Below are 22175 nucleotides of genomic sequence, written 5' to 3'. Positions count from 1 at the left end.
GAGGGTCGGAATTGCTGCGCGCTGCGCAATCTGCAGTCTAAAAACCCCATCAGGCCCCCAAACAATTAGGAAATTAAATATTTCTATTCAATGATATATGTGTATATAACGGTTATATATCAATGTTTATGTTCATATAGGCTACTAATTATGATGAGTGAATATGCAGCTACCGTGTACATTGACCCCTGTGAACAACCACTGAGGCGCTACCAGTTATTGCGCTAACATCAGCAACCAATCACCTCCCGTCTGAGGTGTAAATTCATATTCATACGTAAGTGGTAATGAATGATACAGTAACCTTCCAATTTCGGAATCATCAGAGTTGATACATTAAGTAGAAATATAAATTAATACATGAGTAGGCTAACTTGTAGGCATATCAACGTTCCGTGGGCTATTCAGCAGCTTAAAAAGCCAGCAGATGCAAATAAAAATGGAAGATTAACTTAATTGTTTATTGCGAAACGTAATTGCGGCACTTTGGAGTTGGTTGATATAAAGCATATAAGGGACTACATTCTACAGTTAAAGTGCATAAATATTTAAAATGTATGCTATAGCTCATCAACTGTAATGATCCCTATCCCAATTAGGCCTACTGCATATAAGTATCCATACACAAGATACACTATTTACTAGTTATTTATACATACTACCACAGTTTTACACCACATATAGAAATACCATAGCACGTATAGAACACGAAAATACAATCACCATCAAGTTAATAAACAATTGCATAACGCTTACTTTTTTCAGATAATTAAAAACAATGTTTTGGTCCTAAACAGTATTCGCCCTTCCTTTTTATTTGGTTAGGATAAATAAATAGCGTGAACTACTTCATAATAAATACAAGTGCTTTAAGCTAAAACTGTGGAAGCTTAGCCACCTCACAACTTCATTTCTCCAGTACCATTTTAAAATCGCATGCCCTATACATAAATAAGAGTTGTTAAAATAAAACAGAAAAACTATAAAAGTCATGAAATAGAATGAAGTGTCAAACGTGGTAGCCTACAGTCCAGACTGCAAAAATCAAATTTCACTGAGCGTTGAGTAGCTTCTCCAAAATGTTTAAAATGTATTCAACTTCGTTTGGCGTTAACTCCTCCAAATCCAGGAGATCCTCGGGAAGAAGCCTTCTGGTTCTAACTTTCTCCCCCCTCTCTGCATTTCGAAGCGAGGCTGTATGGATGTCCCTCAGCTTCATTTGGAGCCAGTCTTGCCTCTCCTGCACGTGCTTGTGTTCCCCAAGGTTGTGCATTAGTTGTACTTCACTAATGGATCTCTTTCTGTAAGAAACAATAAATACTAAGTTATATGTCTTATTTTAAACAGGACATTATTATCATTTGCAAGTAGGCTATAATATGGTATCATGTCACATCCAATCATATTACAATACAATATCATATAGTATATAATATAAAGTTATTTTCAGGTTCAAGGTTCCATCCTACATCACTGGTCGTCCTTCAGATTGCGTTGAATAGCATAAAATGCAGAGTGATATGAGTACCACTTTTACGTCCAAACCTCTGATGGGAAACATTTTGATAACCTGTCAAAGTAAGAAAAGAGTTTAGAACATAAACTCATATCTGTAATACATTTGTCTTTGATAAGCAACCACTTTTACTACAAATAAAGTTAGATAGGCTATAGAATTCAACTTTGAACGTAGGATGTCATGCAGACAAAATAATGACAAATTTGATGAAGTTCAACTTGCCTCTTGTGCGATAGGCTTCTCTCTGGAAAGTTCTGATGTGGGGTGCAGAGGTGTAAACCCGGTTTGTAGATCAGCCTATCTGTTATGATTAGGGTAAGTCTCCCAAAGTTCCTTTTATAGCCCTCTGCCCATTGATGAGCCGCCTTCATTATTAGTGCTGATGTCACCCCTTGCCTTGATGGGTATAGGCATGCGCATGAAAACACCTCCGCAACTCCGAGCTTTCAGCACCTTTGCCCGGGGATAATTAATTGCGCTGCATTTGAAACTCTGCGCTACTGGGGATAACCCATTTTCAATAGCAAATATTTATAATAGACTACATGGATCAGACTTTCAGTGGTAATGTTTTGTTACTGACATAGGCCTATTGCAACTTTTGGGTGGATACCTAGTATACATTTTTATATTAAATTGGCTTAGTTGGCTTGTCAAATTGTGTACAGCCTAAAGTAAATATTTATTTTGTATAGCTTTTAAAGTGGACTATACATGTATTGTATATTGTATTAAGTATATATTTTATATTTATTGTAGGCCTATATGACTTGTCAAATGGTGTATATACTGCTTATATTTTATATATGTATTGTATAGATTATCAATATTATGCAATACTTGTATTTCAGTCCTTGTGAGTCTAAATAGATGGATGTCGTCATCTCTTGATTTTTTCTGCCAAGACTCAAATGAGAAATTAACAGTAGACACATTATGACTATAGGGAATTATCAAGTTTCCCTGGGATACCAACTATCCACTCACTTTGAATCGCTTTTTTTTCTTCTCACTCCGACTATGACGTCAGAGTAACTTTCAGTGGGCCGGATGGTAATGAGTGAAATGTGACGGGAAAATACCAACGCACTTGGTTGATCATCCAAAGGGCTATGTTTTGGAAAGTTTGAAATGTACAGTTGGCGACTCTGTGTGCAACATATTTTCACAGTGGGACATCTAGTACGGGAGACCAGGGTTGGGTTGCAACACTTTTTACCCACATGTATTTCTCAGCACCATCTTACAATAGTTTTTTTTAATATTATGAGAAAGAGCAAGGTCTTGGGTTGAAATGGGGACCCTTTTCTCCTCATATCTTCTTCCAACATAAGCCATCAAACACACTGTGTGACAACCAGCCTCATCACAGGGTTGGATGTCACACAGGTTGTCACACAGTATGGGTTTGGTTGTCTCAATGTTTGCTGGTAACCTATTCCTTTTGTAACAAGACATAAAGCAATATAGCAAACAATCTTTTAAAAAAGTCAATCCTTTCTTTGATCGAACAATATTCCTAACAAAATTCAGCATTTTATGCCTTGAGAATTACATTTTGAGTAAATTTGTGTGTATGCATGTGTTGGTTTGTGACAGAAAAAAATATGTTTGTGAGAGAGAGGCAACAAAGAGGGCTCTTTATAGCACAAGCACAAAATAACTTGGGATTTATTGTATACCGGCAGTGGCAATGTTTGGTAGTGACAACCAACCTGACATTTCATGTGACCACACTATAGCTCTCCATTTCCTCTTTTCAACAAACATCCCACTTGGCACAGACATCAATTCAATGTCTATTCCACGTTAATTCATTGAAATCACATGGAAACAACGTTGATTCAACCAATGTGTGTGTGCCCAGTGGGATAATTTTTCATGGATACTCCCATTATTCAAACATTTACAAAGAAAATACCAATTTATTTTTTACTTTCACCTATGAAAAACACATACATTCCTCTCACCTCAATGTTTTATCATGCTGACATGAATTGACCAGGTGGATGAGCTCTTTCAAAGAATTCACACATATTAACCTTAAAATTAGTACACAACGCCATTTAGATTGGAAGTAATTAGTACTGTGACAACCAACCGTTGAGACAACCAACCCCGGTCTCCCCTAATTCATGACTTAGCTCAGAGACATCGTTGCAGTGTTAAAGATTCAAATACAGCTCAGATGGAAACATAAACCATAAAGCCTAATAAAATGTTTCATGCTATATAGATTTTTTAATTAATTTTTGTAATGCAAGTTCACTCAAATGCAAGCCTACACACCTCATTGATTCAACATCATTGCCTTATATGTCACATTTTCTGTAAGTCATGATCAAATAATACCAATAATTCATAAAAGTGGTTGAAAAATCATCTTCAAAGGTCAGTCTATCACATGCATCCCAAACCTGCAGAAACATTTTAAGAAGACCCCCCCACACCCACCCTGTCTGTCCAGTAACTTATGTGCAGTGTCAACTCCCTAACTAATATCAACTCTAGACCCCCTCCATCTTCCAGATGTATGGACAGAAGAAACCCCATTGGTCTTCATCTATCCAACTGATGAGCCACACATCAGCTCTATTGACACATGTTACGCCATATAATAGCCATAAGCCATTATAGCCATATGTCAAATCTCTCCCTTTCTGATGCCCCGGAGTCGAGATATCCTGCTGTAGCTACAGGTGTTTAGGATGATCCTTGGGACACGAGCAACCCTGTCCTACTTTTATGGGCGCTGGGCGGGCAATTGCACATTAGGTAACCATGAGGGAATCTTTCTAAATGTGGAAGAGGAATGGCTATGTCATGACACAGAGAATACATCCCAGAGAGGAACCAAACAGGTCCGACCTATAGATCTTCCCTTGTGGACTGGTTAGGGTTTCTGTCAAGGCTGCAGGCATGCATGCCCCCAAAAAGAACTTGCTGACAGAGAGCAGGCAGTCCTTGGCGTTATGTGAGGACATAAGCAACTTTCAGGTGCTTCTGGGCAAAGAACATAATATTTGATATTGACTATGGGGGAGAAACAATGCAGCTTGGGTGTTGGAAAGTTCTGGAATATGTTTGAAGGTGCACTTTGGTTCATGCATAGTTGCACGCCTCAAGCAAGTTCAATGCACTCTTCCTTTTAAGAAAATTCTAATCCCTTTATTAGATTGGCATATCCATTTTAGTAAGTTACTTTTTTGTTGACCAAATCAATGTCCTGAAACTGCTAATATTGATAAGGATGCTTCGAGACTGAAGCTCAATTTGTACAATGCACGTTTTTGATTTACTATCTAATCATTCTATAAAACAAACTTCCCAGGTGGTGGGCAATTCAAGTTGTTTACATACCAGTTCAACAAGATTGATGGCCAAGCTGACATGCACGTTAAAGATGTTGCCCTCTTACTGGTTTCTCTTGATACTATTATGGACCGCAGCAGGCATGTTTAGATGACACCCACCAAACAAAATGACCTTTGAACTTAGCATGAGATCCTAAACCATGTAGTTCTCATTACCTCATGTTGGTTCAATGCAAGCAATGTCACCGGTGGTATGTGACAGCATTGGGGTGCATGGAAATTCTACCGGGATTAAAGAGAAGGCATTGCTAACGACATCTACCCATACAATAATGACAATCATGACTAGCAGGTGCTTACTTATTAATAATTCAATCAATACAGTAAATAAAATCAGTAATTAGCATAGCAGTACTATTCATAGATTTCCTTTTGGTTTCATAGACTATTAAAAAAAAGCTGGAGGAGCCAGACTTAATGCATAACACCGCAGAGATACTCCTCATAAGTCATCAAAATAGTACATTATGGGTTAGTTTAAATTACACTTCATGATTTACATTGTTTTAATTTTAAAGGATCTATAGATGGTCTATCTATAGATGCATGTTTTGAAAGATTTGCATCATAGCTATGATGGCAAAGTCTGAGTCCAACCGAAATCATACCATACTTAACCGTATGTATTGACATGAGATGATATTGATACCACAGGGAGTGACTATATGAGAATGTATACATGGAACGCACCTGTATGACTCAAAACGCGAAATGGTCATTTGTTAACTGTATGTTGATTAGTATAGCCTACCTTTAGGATTTGCAGTGCAAGGCAAAGGTGTAACCAGGAGAACCTTTCAACGTGAAAATACAGTCACTTATCTCTGACACTACAGACACCACATTCGTCTTGCTCTAGTTAAGTCTGAATGGGCATCACTGTAACTCACGGCAAGCCAGCATCGACTTTGGTTGATGGTCTGCATTCCATCACCTTCTCGGATCCGGTGCTCTCTAGTACTAACTCTAGTCTGCAAACGCTTTGAAGCATGTAAAGCAGCCTCCAAAAGTATTTTGTTGTGTGCAGTAGCATGTGGATAACCTTACACATTAGAGGATGCTTGCGGTTTCTCACCTTCATGGTGGGGGAGAAAGGTTTCATATCACGCATATAAATATAATTGATAGCTTTTTTCTTAAAAAAAAATCTATTTCACCTTTATTTACCCCAGGTAGGCAAGTTGAGAACAAGTTCTCATTTACAATTGCGCCCTGGCCAAGATAAAGCAAAGCAGTTGGACACATTCAACAACACAGAGTTACATATGGAGTAAAACAAACATACAGTCAATAATACAGTAGAAAAAATAAGTCTACATGCAATATGATGTGAGCAAATGAGGTGAGATAAGGGAGGTAAAGGCAAAAAAAGGCCATGGTGGCGAAGTAAATACAATATAGCAACTAAAAACACTGGAATGGTAGATTTGCAGTGGAAGCATGTGCAAAGTAGTAGAAATAGAAAAAAACATTAATATTTTTATTTCACCTTTAATTAACCAGGTAGGCTAGTTGAGAACAAGTTCTCATTTACAACTGCGACCTCGCCAAGATAAAGCATAGCAGTGTGAACAGACAACACAGAGTTACACATGGAGGAAACAATAAACAAGTCAATAACACAGTAGAAAAAAAAGAAAGAAAAAATTGTCTATATACATTGTGTGCAAAAGGCATGAGGAGGTAGGCGAATAATTACAATTTAGCAGATTAACACTGGAGTGATAAATGATCAGATGGTCATGTGCAGGAAGATATACTGGTGTGCAAAAGAGCCGAAAAGTAAATAAATAAAAACAGTATGGGGATGAGGTAGGTGAATTGGGTGGGCTATTTACCGATAGACTATGTACAGCTGCCGCGATCGGTTAGCTGCTCAGATAGCAGATGTTTGAAGTTGGTGAGGGAGATAAAAGTCTCCAACTTCAGCGATTTTTGCAATTCGTTCCAGTCACAGGCAGCAGAGAACTGGAAGGAAATGCGGCCAAATGAGGTGTTGGCTTTAGGGATGATCAATGAGATACACCTGCTGGAGCGCGTGCTACGGGTGGGTGTTGCCATCGTGACCAGTGAACTGAGATAAGGCGGAGCTTTACCTAGCATGGACTTGTAGATGACCTGGAGCCAGTGGGTCTGGCGACGAATATGTAGCGAGCACCAGCCGACTAGAGCATACAGGTCGCAGTGGTGGGTGGTATAAGGTGCTTTAGTAACAAAACGGATGGCACTGTGATAAACTGCATCCAGTTTGCTGAGTAGAGTATTGGAAGCTATCTTGTAGATGACATCGCCGAAGTCAAGGATCGGTAGGATAGTCAGTTTTACTAGGGTATGTTTGGCGGTGTGAGTGAAGGAGGCTTTGTTGCGGAATAGAAAGCCGACTCTAGATTTGATTTTAGATTGGAGATGTTTGATATGAGTCTGGAAGGAGAGTTTACAGTCTAGCCAGACACCGAGGTACTTATAGATGTCCACATATTCTAGGTCAGAACCATCCAGGGTGGTGATGCTAGTCAGGCGTGCGGGTGCAGGCAGCGAACGGTTGAAAAGCATGCATAATGGGGTGAAATGGGGTGCAAAGGAGCAAAATAAATAAATAAATAAATACAGTAGGAGAAGAGGTTGTTGTTTCGGCTAAATTATAGATGGGCTATGTACAGGTGCAGTAATCTGTGAGCTGCTTTGACAGATGGTGCTTAAAGCTAGTGAGGGAGATAAGTGTTTCCAGTTTCAGAGATTTTTGTTGTTCGTTCCAGTCATTTGCAGCAGAGAACTGGAAGGAGAGGCGGCCAAAGGCGGAATTGGCTTTGGGGGTGACCAGAGAGATATACCTGCTGGAGCACGTGCTACAGGTGGGTGTTGCTATGGTGACCAGCGAGCTGAGATAAGGGGGGACTTTACCTAGCAGGGTCTTGTAGATGACCTGGAGCCAGTGGGTTTGGCGACGAGTATGAAGCGAGGGCCAGCCAACGAGAGCGTACAGGTCACAGTGGAGGGTTGTATTTGGGGCTTTGGTGACAAAACGGATGGCACTGTGATAGACTGCATCCAATTTATTGAGTAGGGTATTGGAGGCTATTTTGTAAATGACATCGCCGAAGTCGAGGATCGGTAGGATGGTCAGTTTTACGAGGGTATATTTGGCAGCATGAGTGAAGGATGCTTTGTTGCGAAATAGGAAGCCAATTCTAGATTTAACTCTGGATTGGATATGTTTGATGTGAGTCTGGAAGGAGAGTTTACAGTCTAACCAGACACCAAGATATTTGTAGTTGTCCACATATTCTAAGTCAGAACCATCCAGAGTAGTGATGCTGGATGGGCGGGCAGGTGCGGGCAGCAATCAGTTGAAGAGCATGCATTTAGTTTTACTTGTATATAAGAGCAGTTGGAGGCCATGGAAGGAGAGTTGTATGGCATTGACACTCGTCTGGAGGGTTGTTAACACAGTGTCCAAAGAAGGGCCAGAAGTATACAGAATGGTGTCGTCTGCGTAGAGGTGGATCAGAGACTCATCAGCAGCAAGAGCGACATCATTGATGTATACAGAGAAGAGAGTCGGTCCAAGAATTGAGCCCTGTGGAACCCCATAGAGACTGCCAGAGGCCCGGACAACAGGCCCTCCGATTTGACACACTGAACTCTATCAGATAAGTAGTTGGTGAACCAGGGGAGGCAATCATTTGAGAAACCAAGGCTGTCGAGTCTGCTGATGAGGATATGGTGATTGACAGATTCGAAAGCCTTGGCCAGGTGAATGAATACGGCGGCACAGTATTGTTTCTTATCGATGGCGGTTAAGATATTGTTTAGGACCTTGAGCGTGGCTGAGGTGCACCCATGACCAGCTCTGAAACCAGATTGCATAGCGGAGAAGGTGTGGTGGGATTCGAAATGGTCGGTAATCTGTTTGTTGACTTGGCTTTTGAAGACTTTAGAAAGTCAGGGTAGGATAGATATAGGTCTGTAGCAGTTTGGGTCAAGAGTGTTCCCCCCTTTGAAGAGGGGGATGACCGCGGCAGATTTCCAATCTTTGGGAATCTCAGACGACATAAAAGAGAGGTTGAACAGGCTAGTAATAGGGGTTGCAACAATTTCGGCAGATCATTTTAGAAAGAGGGGGTCCAGATTGTCTAGCCCGGCTGATTTGTAGGTGTCCAGATTTTGCAGCTCTTTCAAAACATCAGCTGACTGGATTTGGGAGAAGGAGAAATTGGAAAGGCTTGGGCGAGTTGCTGTGGGGGGTGCAGTGCTGTTGACCGGGGTAGGGGTAGCCAGGTGGAAAGCATGGCCAGCCGTAGAAAAATGCTTATTAAAATTCTCAATTATAGTGGATTTATCGGTGGTGACAGAGTTTCCTATCCTCAGTGCAGTGGGCAGCTGAGAGGAGGTGCTCTTATTCTCCATGGACTTTACAGTGTCCCAGAACTTTTTTGAGTTTGTGTTGCAGGAAGAAAATTTCTGCTTGAAAAAGCTAGCCTTGGCTTTTCTAACTGCCTGTGTATATTGGTTTCTAACTTCCCTGAAAAGTTGCATATCACGGGGGCTGTTCGATGCTAATGCAGAACGCCACAGGATGTTTTTGTGTTGGTTAAGGGCAGTCAGGTCTGGAGAGAACCAAGGGCTATATCTGTTCCTCGTTCTAAATTTCTTGAATGGGGCATGCTTATTTAAGATGGTGAGGAAGGCATTTCTAAAAAATAACCAGGAATCCTCTACAGACGGGATGAGGTCAATATCCTTCCAGAATACCCGGGCCAGGTCGATTAGAAAGGCCTGCTCGCTGAAGTGTTTCAGGGAGCGTTTGACAGTGATGAGTGGAGATTGTTTGACCGCTGACCCATTACGGATGCAGGCAATGAAGCAGTGATCGCTGAGATCTTGGTTGAAAACAGCAGAGGTGTATTTAGAGGGCAAGTTGGTTAGGATGACATCTATGAGGTTGCCCGTGTTTACGGCTTTGGGCTGGTACCTGGTAGGTTCATTGATAATTTGTGTGAGATTGAGGGCATCAAGCTTAGATTGTAGGATGGCTGGGGTGTTAAGCATGCCCCAGTTTAGGTCACCTAGCAGCACAAGCTCTGAAGATAGATGGGGGGCAATCAGTTCACATATGGTGTCCAGAGCACAGCTAGGGGCAGAGGGTGGTCTATATGACGTACATATATATCTATGGTCAAAAGAGAATTGATGAGAAAAAACGTGTATGAGAATACTCCTTACAGAAGAAATCCAGATATATATGTATGTCATATCTGGATTTCTTCTGTTAGGAGTATTCTCATACACGTTTTTTCTCATCAATTCTCTTTTGACCAGACCTTTCCCACCAGCTTTGAAGACGCATGCAACTTGATTACATTAATACAGCAAGATAAAATAACATGTTTCCAAGTTACTTCAGAGCCACCAAAACAAATCTTGTATGCCTGACTCATTGACACTGTGTTGGTTGGAAGTGACCAATAAGCCAATCATACTAGCAGTAAAAAAAGCCTAAATATTCAAGACCTTATCTGTGGAAGCCATCTGAAATTAAAACAACAGCGTGCTGTGCAGATATCTGAATGACGGCAGAGACTTGCTGTGTTTCAGCAGGATTCACGCGTGACTGAGAAGGAAAAACGTTATTCTAAGCACAACATTAGACATTGAACATTTCCACTTCCTTTGACTCAGACTGGGGTTTGCGTCCAACAGCTGAGGGGAAGCCGGCATTTGTTCATTTAGAACGTCAGTACATGACCCTGAAGAAATCGACGGGGCCGGTCCGCACATCTTGGAGGAAAGGCATGGCATTATTGTATGAGATATAGTACAGTACTGTGTACTGGAACTCTGGGTCTCTGTGGTGCCATCTATTAAGGGCCTCATCCCAATTCATCACAACTGTGAAGCTGTTCGCCACACACTTTACTCTCACATGTCTGAATGATCTATGCGTGTACGACAACAGAAGCGTGTGCATTTTCAAAGGCTATCCCAGGGAAGCACGTGCGTCTCACGGTTCCGTTTGCAGCTGGTCACGGGTTGAGGGCTTTCATGCCAAGTGTTACGCAGAGAACAGGTAGTGGCCGCACCATTACAAGCACCTCCTCAGCAGTCAGCACCTTCACACCTGATGTAAGTTGCAGAAAGATCCCGCTGGGCTACCTTTGTACCCATAGGATTCCCATGGCAACACAACAGTCTTACCAGATGTGTTCGCAGAGCAAGCCAATGCATGCTTTTGATTCTGAAGACTCATTGAATGATGTCAAATATTTCCCACTGTTTCATCTCGTTTTTTAAATAATTGTCCCTGTCCTAAATTAGTCATGGATGGTCACCGACTGACCCATAGACCCAGACAGCGTGGGCACGTGGAACAAATGAATTGATGGAAGGCATCTGACAATAATGCAGCCCTGACCTTCCCTGTAATTCAGGGATCTAGGTAGAGCTGTAGCATCCGCTGCATATTTCACCACTACCTTGGTAATGGCTCATGAGCACCACAATAAATAGCCTGGTTACTACTACTACTACTACTACTTAGACAGTAAGACAAACAGTCTGGTCACATTATATGCTATAGCATTAACAAGCTAGCATATTAGCACATCATTTTTTTTAAAGCAGGGGCCCACTTGTTTGGAGGATCTGATGCTCTGAATTATATTATTCCATATCCGGAACCATTGCTGGAGTAGTGAAAAGGCTGTAGCTATATGCTGTGTTTTAACACTTAAGGGGTAAAGTTTGCTTCCAAAAATAAGCAAAGCCCATGGTTTTGACACATTCTTCATTGTACCTCCACAGATAAAGAGAATCCCTTGGGTGTGTTGAACATTTACAGGCAGAAGTAATGTAGCGCTCAGACGAATGGAGCATCAAGAGTGGAAAACAGATGAGAGTCTCTATCTGGAAGTCATCCACACATTAGTCAACCAATCATATGTGCAGTGTCTAAATATGTCAAATACATCCGATTCAAAACAGCCGTAAATGTGAATAACGTTACAAAGGCCTCAATGTCAGAAAATGAAATCCCATGTTGTTGACTAAGTGTTGATCTAGATACAATGTGAAAAATACACAAATATTTCTAAACAGTAGCATAAAATCAACAGCAATCCTATCGAGAAGAATATGTCTCAACATTCAAGAAGATAAGGAATGTCATTTTCGGACAATGCTATGACAGTCCTAACTAATAAAAACAGGCAGATTAATTTTGGCATTGCAATACCTAAATCAAACAAGGAGGTCATGGATAACTTAAAAACACAATTACATGTATTGCCATTCATACAATGTTGGCACTCTTCATGTCTACTACTTGTTAATGGCAGTCAATGGTCAGACACCGTAGCCGACGTGTTGTGTTTACAGAAACAGGGCCTTTAAATCACCCAAACGCCACCAACAAATCCTCGCTAGCAGGTCAGCCAACCGGACGTCAGTGTCAGCTGCCCTAGAGTAAAAACTGGAGCCATCGCTGCCTATTATCTAATCTATGCACCCATTAACACTTCAACAACTATGTTAGTTTCAGATATAAATACTTTCCTTCCATGTTATATTGCATATTCCCATGTGTGACCAGGTGGTAGAAAGTCACAGTGTAAGCTGCAGTATTGTTTGTGTTCTAATTTGGTCAAGCAGGATATGAGGCAACAGTTTCAGAATATTTGCTCCACTGAACTTGGATCCTTTTCAAACCATAAATGTGGAGCAAACTCAAGAACCTTAATTATTTACTGTACCTCCATTATAATAAAACATGTATGGTAAATGTATGGTTTAAAACAGTATCATTAGATGAATGATGCTAAACAAAATAGCGTAGTGGATGTAATGTTATTGCACCTGCTTTTCCCCCCCTGGCTCTCTAACTACGTCACAGGCACACCAAGTTGTCACCGGAAAGAGGAATTTCCTGAATAACAACCAAAAGCAGTTCTCAATGACTAAGCCTTGCGCCGTACAACGCTAGACGACTACTGTATCAATCTGATCCTGCAAAGAGCACATTCTATTTTCACAGACAATATTCTCAATCACCCTTGATCATGGCTTTTGTTGACTGACATCATCAAGGCCACAGGCAAGAGTTAAGAGAAACGTTTTTCCCACAATAAAAAGAGAAAGGAGTCCTCCCATTATTGTGAGCAAGGCATTCCCCTCTCAGCCTGTGAAAACAGTAAGCACAGTAGGACTTGAAGGTGACTGACACTATGCTATGAGACTTGATGGAAGCTAGACTGGTGACTCATAAAGGACTGAATTGGTGCAAAAAGGTTACATCTGTATTTAACACCCTGCAGAACACCGAAGGGAAACTGGAAAGGTTGCCTATACAGTGCACTGACCATATCAATTTGTAGGGTGATTCAGTATTTGGATATTGTATTAACTTATTATGAAATCTGCATTGAGATCTGCAGTGCATTCGGCAAGTATTCAGACCCCTTGACTTTTTCCACATTTTGTTCCGTTACAGCCTTATTCTAAAATGAATTACATAGTTTTTTCCCCCTCATCAATCTACACACAATAATACTTAATGACAAAGCAAAAACTGGTTTGTAGAAATGTTAACAAATGTATAAAAAAATACAAACTGAAATATCACATTTACATAAGTAATCAGACCCTTCATTCAGAACTTGTTGAAGCACCTTTGGCAGCGATTACAGGCTCGAGTCTTCTTGGGGTTGACGCTACAAGCTTGACACACCTGTACTTGGGGAGTTGATCACATTTTTCTCTGCAGGTCCTCTCAAGCTCTGTCAGGTTGGATGGGGAGTGTCACTGCACAGCTATTTTCAGGTCTCTCCAGAGATTCTGGCTGGGCCACTCAAGGACATTCAGAGACTTGTCACGAAGCCACTCCTGTGTTGTCTTGGCTGTGTGCTTAGGGTCATTGTCCTGTTGGAAGGTGAAACTTCGCCCCAGTCTGAGGTCCTGAGTGCTCGGGAGCAGGTTTTCATCAAGGATCTCTCAGTACTTTGCTCTGTTCATCAATCCCCCGATCCTGACTAGTCTCCCAGTCCCTGCCGCTGAAAAACATCCCAACAGCATGATGCTGCCACCACCATGCCTCACCGTAGGGAGGGTATTGGCCAGGTGATGAGCGGTGCCTGGTTTCCTCCAGACATGACACTTGACATTCAGACCAGAGAATCTTGTTTCTCATGGTCTGAGAGTCCTGCTTTTTGGCAAACTCCAAGCGGACTGAGATGGTTGTCTTTCTAAAAGGTTCTCCCATTTCCACAGAGGAACTCTGGAGCTCTGGTCAGTGTGACCATCGGGTTCTTGGTCACCTCCCTTGCCAAGGCCCTTCTCCCCCTGATTGCTCAGTTTGGCTGGCTGGCCAGCTCTAGGAAGAGTATTGGTGCTTCCAAACTGCTGATTGAGGCCACTGTGTTCTTGGGGACCTTCAATGCTGCAGAAATTTGTTCGTACCCTACCCCAGATCTGTGCCTCTATACAATTCTGTCTCTGAGCTCTATGGACAATTCCTTCGACCTCATGGCTTGATTTTTGCTCTGACATGCACTGTCAAGTGTGGGACCTTATATAGACAGGTGAGTACCTTTCAAAATCATGTCCAATCAATTGAATTTACCACAGGTGGACTCCAATAAACTTGTAGAAACATCTCAAAGATGATCAATGGAAACAGGATGCACTTGAGCTTAATTTCAGGTCTCATGGTAAAGGGTCTGAATACTTATGTAAATAAGGTATTTATTTATATTTTCTATTATACATTTGCAAATTTCTAAAAACCTGTTCACGTTTTGTCATTATTGTGTGTAAATTGTGTGTAAATTGATGAGAATTTGTTAATTAATTTAATCCATTTTAGAATAAGGCTGTAACATAACAAAATGTTACAGAATGCACTGTATATTGACATCTTCATTATTACAGGGTTTAGACATGGATTTAGAATTTTAGCTGTAACTTCATACCATGTCATCGTAATGCCAAGCTGAGATTGCTTATGGTAGGCCTACTAGTTCCAAACACAGTTATATACAGACCAGTGTTGTGTAGTCATGGATGCCAAGGGAAGCCAGGCTTCCCCAAAACAATTACCAATGTATATTTTTTTAAACATTCAATAATTGATCTTTCGTGTCTGTGTTTCATAATTTTCATTCAATTCGCAAGAGGCTGAATGTATATCAGTTGAGCTAAACTGAGCGAGCCCAACGGTGAATGGTCCTGGCGCACCAAAAAAAGTAGAGGGAAGTCAGCTTGGATTTGGCATCTCTTCTATCAAATCGCATTGAGAGCATATGTCATTGACAGAACAACTTGAATTGTTGCATATCGTTGTGTTGTTGTCCTCTGGTGGCTAGCTAGCTATCTAAAATAGTGGCTTTCCTAAATTAGCCATGGATGGAGATAGGGATTTGGACTTGTGGTTTTACTTAATTCTCCGTACTGGCCAATGATTATAGAGGCGATCCTGATCCAAACGTTAATTCATACATTGTTGTGCCCCTGGCCCGAGAGGATGGAAGTTCAATATGTAGCTAGATGTAGAAATCTAATGTTAACTAACGTTGCCCATGAATTGAAGTGAGGCTAGCGAGAAAGAATTTTAGCCAGGTAGCCTAGGACAACAAAAAATACAAGTGTGTACTTTATGACAGAGCGATAGACCGTTTCGTCAACATAAACGAGAGGAGGATGGCATTGGCATTTCTCTACAAGTAGGGTGTGTCAACATGTTTTTCTAGAAGAAATCAGAACCATGGACAGCCACATCATATTTAGCTTATGTTGATTGGACCAACTCGTTTTTGGTGTATTTTCGTTGTCACTGTATTAGACTAAGCTCCTGTTTTCTTTGCTACTTGCAGTAACTCTCTGTGGTTCTAAATCAATAGTTGTTTAGTGGTCCAGAAAGTGTTTAGTGTCCGAAACATTCACTTGCTTGACCATGCTGTAGGTCATGTAACGGTCTGTTACATGCTATATGCTTTGCGGTCTTCAAAGGACAGAGGTTGCTGTCAGGTTTTGTGATAAAACAAAGGTGTGGTTGTTGGTGGTGGGGGGGTGCTTGGCTTCCCCAGTGATTTTACCCACGCACTGCTACTGAGACAAACCACCTTAAAATGAATCAGTTTGACACTTTAGATTGGCCAACATCATTCTTCAAATCTAATATTCTCGTTAGGTGACACTATTCTTGAAACCTAATATTCTCGTTAGGTGAATTACCCTATAGCCAAATGTGCAGGTGAGTAATGGGCAAGATTCGCACACAGTAGGTGTGTCACGAGATCAGCCAGTAAGTCGCCTTGTCAAATGAAACAGCATGAGCACTCTTTGAAGTTTCAAGTGGGCTGGTAGGAGTCTGACAATTCAAGTGTTGGGGCCAGAGGATCACTTATGGAGGGAAATCATCGCCATGATTAATATCATTTCTGAAAACGTTGATTGGTATACATTTCAAAATTCATAATCTCAATTTTCCATATTCCGGGCAATTTGGCGTATAGTAGCCTACATTTTTATAGCCTAAACAGCATATTTGTATAGCCTAAACAGCTCGTTGTGTCGTTGTAGTCTGTCTCCTTACTTTGTGAAGATCAAAGCCGATAATATTTTCGAAGTTAAGGCTACTATTTTCTAAGTACTACGCAACTGTAAGAAGTTCCATCATGAATACAAAAAAACTTGAATGTTTAATACAGGGTTACATGGTTTAAAGAAAGAATACTAGTAACAGCTCGCCAACATTGGAGGAATAGAAGGTGTCTTTAATATATGGTATTGTGGTAAACCGTGGGGTGTTGGGTTGAGCGTGCAGAGATTGACACAGAGACAGGGAGGCTTTAGTCCGAAAAACAACTTAAGACAGAAAATAAATATATCAAAGAAATAACTTAGGTTTAGCTTGGTCTCCCTTCCCTCCTTTTATTTAGCCTACACGGCTGGTTGGCACTGTCCTCTAATTACCTCCACTTAGTTGTCCGTGTCCCAGCTCCCGTATTCCCAGCAGAGGGAGCCAAAGTCGCCTCCCGTACCTCCCCTCTATGACCATCCCCCGGGGTAGACCTCCTGGGATGCCACACTATAATAAAGTCAGAGAATTCTAATTTGACAAACAGCCTAAAAGCATATACAGTTGAAGTCTGAAGTTTACATACACCTTAGCAAAATACATTTAAACTCAGTTTTTCACAATTCCTGACATATAATCCTAGTAAAAATTCCCTGTTTTAGGTCAGTTAGGATCACCACTTTATTTTAAGAATAATAGTAGAGAGAAGGTTTTATTTCAGCTTTTATTTATTTCATCACATTCCCAGAGGGTCAGAAGTTTACATACACTCAATTAGTATTTGGTAGCATTTCCTTTAAATTGTTTAAATTTGGTCAAACATTTTGGGTAGCCTTCCACAGGCTTCACACAATAAGTTGGGTGAATTTTGGCCCATTCCTCCTGACAGAGCTGGTGTAACTGAGTCAGGTTTGTAGGTCTCTTTGCTCGCACACGCTTTTTCAGTTCTGCCCACAAATTTTCTATAGGATTGAGGTCAGGGCTTTGTGATGGCCACTCCAATACCTTGACCTTGTTGTCCTTAAGCCATTTTGCCACAACTTTGGAAGTATGCTTGGGGTCATTGTACATTTGACCCATTTGGAACCAAGCTTTAACTTCCTGAAGGATGTCTTGAGATGTTGCCTCAAAATATCCACATAATTTTCCTTCCTCAGGATGCCATCTATTTTGTGAAGTGCACCAGTCCCTCCTGTAGCAAAGCACCCCCATAACATGATGCTGCCACCCCCGTGCTACACGGTTGAGATGGTGTTCTTCGGCTTGCAAGCATCCACCTTTTTCCTCCAAACATAACGATGGTCATTATGGCCAAAAAGTACGATATTTGTCCCCATGTGCAGTTGCAAACCATAGTCTTACTTTTTTATGGCGGTTTTAGAGCAGTGGCTTCTTCCTTGCTGAGCGGCCTTTCAGATTATGTCGATATAGGACTCGTTTTACTGTGGATATAGATACTTTTGTACCTGTTTCCTCCAGCATCTTCACAAGGTCCTTTGCTGTTGTTCTGGGATTGATTTGCACTTTTTGCACCAAAGTACATTCACCTCTAGGAGACAGAACACGTCTCCTTCCTGAGCAGTATGACGGCTGCGTGGTCCCATAGTGTTTATACTTGCGTACTATTGTTTGTACAGATGAACGTGGTACCTTCAGGCGTTTGGAAATTGATCCCAAGGATGAATCAGACTTGAGGAGGTTGACAATTTCTTTCCTGAGGTCTTCAAAGTAGGCCTTGAAATACATCCACAGGTACACCTCCATTTGACTCAAATTATGTCAATTAGCCTTTCAGAAGATTCTAAAGCCATGACATCATTTTCTGGAATTTTCCAAGCTGTTTAAAGGCACAGTCAACTTAGTGTATGTAAACTTCTGACCCACTGTAATTGTGATACAGTGAATTATATGTGAAATATTCTGTCTGTAACCAATTGTTGGAAAAATGACTTGTGTCATGCACAATGTAGATGTCCTAACCAACTCTACAATGAGATAGTTTGTTAACAAGAAATCTTTGGAGTGTTTGAAGAACGAGTTTTAATGACTCCAACCTACAGTGCCTTGCGAAAGTATTCGGCCCACTTGAACTTTGCGACTTTTTGCCACATTTCAGGCTTCAAACATAAAGATATAAAACTGTATTTTTTTGTGAAGAATCAACAACAAGTGGGACACAATCATGAAGTGGAACGACATTTATTGGATATTTCAAACTTTTTTAACAAATCACAAACTGAAAAATTGGGCGTGCAAAATTATTCAGCCCCTTTACTTTCAGTGCAGCAAACTCTCTCCAGAAGTTCAGTGAGGATCTCTGAATGATCCAATGTTGACCTAAATGACTAATGATGATAAATACAATCCACCTGTGTGTAATCAAGTCTCCGTATAAATGCACCTGCACTGTGATAGTCTCAGAGGTCCGTTAAAAGCGCAGAGAGCATCATGAAGAACAAGGAACACGCCAGGCAGGTCCGAGATACTGTTGTGAAGAAGTTTAAAGCCGGATTTGGATACAAAAAGATTTCCCAAGCTTTAAACATCCCAAGGAGCACTGTGCAAGCGATAATATTGAAATGGAAGGAGTATCAGACCACTGCAAATCTACCAAGACCTGGCCGTCCCTCTAAACTTTCAGCTCATACAAGGAGAAGACTGATCAGAGATGCAGCCGAGAGGCCCATGATCACTCTGGATGAACTGCAGAGATCTACAGCTGAGGTGGGAGACTCTGTCCATAGGACAACAATCAGTCGTATATTGCACAAATCTGGCCTTTATGGAAGAGTGGCAAGAATAAAGCCATTTCTTAAAGATATCCATAAAAAGTGTTGTTTAAAGTTTGCCACAAGCCACCTGGGAGACACACCAAACATGTGGAAGAAGGTGCTCTGGTCAGATGAAACCAAAATTGAACTTTTTGGCAACAATGCAAAACGTTATGTTTGGCGTAAAAGCAACACAGCTGAACACACCATCCCCACTGTCAAACATGGTGGTGGCAGCATCATGGTTTGGGCCTGCTTTTCTTCAGCAGGGACAGGGAAGATGGTTAAAATTGATGGGAAGATGGATGGAGCCAAATACAGGACCATTCTGGAAGAAAACCTGATGGAGTCTGCAAAAGACCTGAGACTGGGACGGAGATTTGTCTTCCAACAAGACAATGATCCAAAACATAAAGCAAAATCTACAATGGAATGGTTCAAAAATAAACATATCCAGGTGTTAGAATGGCCAAGTCAAAGTCCAGACCTGAATCCAATCGAGAATCTGTGGAAAGAACTGAAAACTGCTGTTCACAAATGCTCTCCATCCAACCTCACTGAGCTTGAGCTGTTTTGCAAGGAGGAATGGGAAAAAATTGCAGTCTCTCGATGTGCAAAACTGATAGACATACCCCAAGCGACTTACAGCTGTAATTGCAGCAAAAGGTGACGCTACAAAGTATTAACTTAAGGGGGCTGAATAATTTTGCACACCCAATTTTTCAGTTTTTGATTTGTTAAAAAAGTTTGCAATATCCAATAAATGTCGTTCCACTTCATGATTGTGTCCCACTTGTTGATTCTTCACAAAAAAATACAGTTTTATATCTTTATGTTTGAAGCCTGAAATGTGGCAAAAGGTCGCAAAGTTCAAGGGGGCCGAATACTTTCGCAAGGCACTGTATATGATATCATAATAAAACATTTAGATGTTTGTCTATTGCTTCGGAGTCGATGTCCAGGGATACAAGGTTATTTAGGTAGCTATGTACATATAGGTAGGGATAAAGTAACTAGGCAACCGGATAGAAAATAAACAGAGACCACATTCTCCCTTGATGAAGCTAACACAGTCCAGTAGTGGGAAGAAAACAAAAAAGTAATGTGAAGATCTTCACACCCACACATTCCTTTAGAGGGGACCCAAAGGTTCAACTAAAATGTAAAAAACAGTCACATTGTATTAGTGATTGTAATCCACAAGAATACATTTGTTGATAGATATTCTTGCTCATAGGTTTCCTCTCCAAAGGTTAAGTTCCATTAAAAACATTCATATGTATTGAATTTTATGGAAGAAATTGCATGTCACTCATCAAATAAAGTTTATTAATTTGTCATTGAATGTCATTCCATGTATTACTTACAGAATCATTTGCTGGTTTTGGTAGTGATAATATGCAACACATTCCAAAAACATCCATGATATCCACTTTAGTACCAATAATCTAAAACGTTTATTTAATATTCACATTCTGCTGTAAAGGTATTAATGTCAAATGTACACTAGTTGTGCCTGAACAGCTTGATTCCCATCCATTTCCATAGATAGAAAAAGACAGACAGGAATGGTTAATGGTAACAGTAGACTGTAGAAACACACTGCTAGTGCTGGTGCAACCCTTTCAAAAAGTATCATCTACTGTCACAGAATAGAAAAGTAAAAATAGGGAGACTATGCGAACCAGTACTGTAAGGGTAGACAGAGAAAACATCGACTTTTGGCTTACAAGTTATTTTATACACTGTTCAGGGTCAATATCTTAAGTCTTTGGTGTTTTATGCTGGTTCCACTGGTGTTTCTGGATCGTTTTTAATCAATCTAGCATCTGTGGGGATCATGTTTGGAATTCCATCAATGATTGGGTATGCGATTCCAAGCTCCTCGTTGATGAGTTCATTGGTCTTTTCCTCGTACCTGAGTGAGTGAAGAGTACAACAATTAGCTAGCTTGTTGGCTGGCTATCTAGCTGATGCGTAGCTAACTATGGCTGAAAAAAAGCTTTGTTTCTGTCTCAGCTAAGCCATGGCAAAACAATATTGTCGTTGGATGAAGTACATTAGTATTGAATTGGCTTTGTATAATAACTCACCTCAATTGCTTTTTGGATAGTGGACAAACCAGAAATTCGAGCAAGGAAGTGTCAAACGGTAGTGCGTCCTTCACATCTGTCAAATGCCTTGCCGATACAGACAGAGGTCTTACGCCCCGTAAAAAATTCACATATTTGACAGTCGTTTGAAAACGTAGAGTTTCATTACATAATCTTCTTAAAGCATTCTGAAACATGACTGAAGTAGCCCGTAGATTAGCCTTTTAGTGATGTTGTGAACGAAATGACCAACAGGTCAAGCGAATTTGGAAGAACACAGGTAGTAGTATTACTGTAGTGCATCCACAAATGCAGTCCTCAGTAACTCCGGTATTTGATTAAACTGTTCCGTCCTCTAGAAATACAACTGCCCATTTGAGACTTTCAACAGCAAATTGTGAAAATATTAAAAAGCATATTTTCAGAGACAGTGTCAAATTGTCAAGAATATTAATTATTATTCACTACTGATACATGATAATATAGAACATTACAACGTTGACGTTTGACAAGTATTTTACTAACCACGAGATGGCAGCACGAACTCACAAAGGATTTTACTTATCACACTGCCCAACTATATTGTGCGATTAATATCCCACAATATCTCCTTATACATGATATGGAAATGAGTCAAGTAGACACCATGTTTACTAACCACGAGATGGCAGCACGAACTCACAAAGGATTTTACTTATCACACTGCCCAACTAACTATATTGTGTGATTAATATCCCACAATATCTCATTATACATGATATGGAAATGAGTCAAGAAGACACCATGTTTCATGCAAATAAATAAATACATCATCACAGGCTTTATTGTTCAAATGCAGCTTTGACAGTT

General features: G+C 40.6%; 1 protein-coding gene and 1 pseudogene across 1 annotated transcript; both read right to left on the bottom strand.

Annotated features, from left to right (window-relative positions):
• Positions 1 to 20541: 20541 nt before the first annotated feature.
• Positions 20542 to 20948, bottom strand: LOC110523657 (phosphatidylinositol N-acetylglucosaminyltransferase subunit Y-like; annotated as a pseudogene).
• On the bottom strand, positions 20542 to 21645 carry pyurf (PIGY upstream open reading frame). Its single transcript, XM_090232304.1, is given in 3 exon segments — positions 20542 to 21018; positions 21020 to 21151; positions 21327 to 21645. Coding segments are annotated over 3 exon segments (351 nt in total). The 5' UTR covers positions 21524 to 21645; the 3' UTR covers positions 20542 to 20996.
• Between the last annotated feature and the right edge of the window lie 530 nt (positions 21646 to 22175).

This window comes from Oncorhynchus mykiss, chromosome 1 (assembly GCF_057628025.1).
Source record: "Oncorhynchus mykiss isolate SJ-2025 chromosome 1, ASM5762802v1, whole genome shotgun sequence".
In the NCBI taxonomy this organism is placed as follows: domain Eukaryota; kingdom Metazoa; phylum Chordata; class Actinopteri; order Salmoniformes; family Salmonidae; genus Oncorhynchus; species Oncorhynchus mykiss.
Note: the sequence above shows the minus strand (reverse complement) of the source record. Positions and strands in the feature narration are given on the sequence as shown.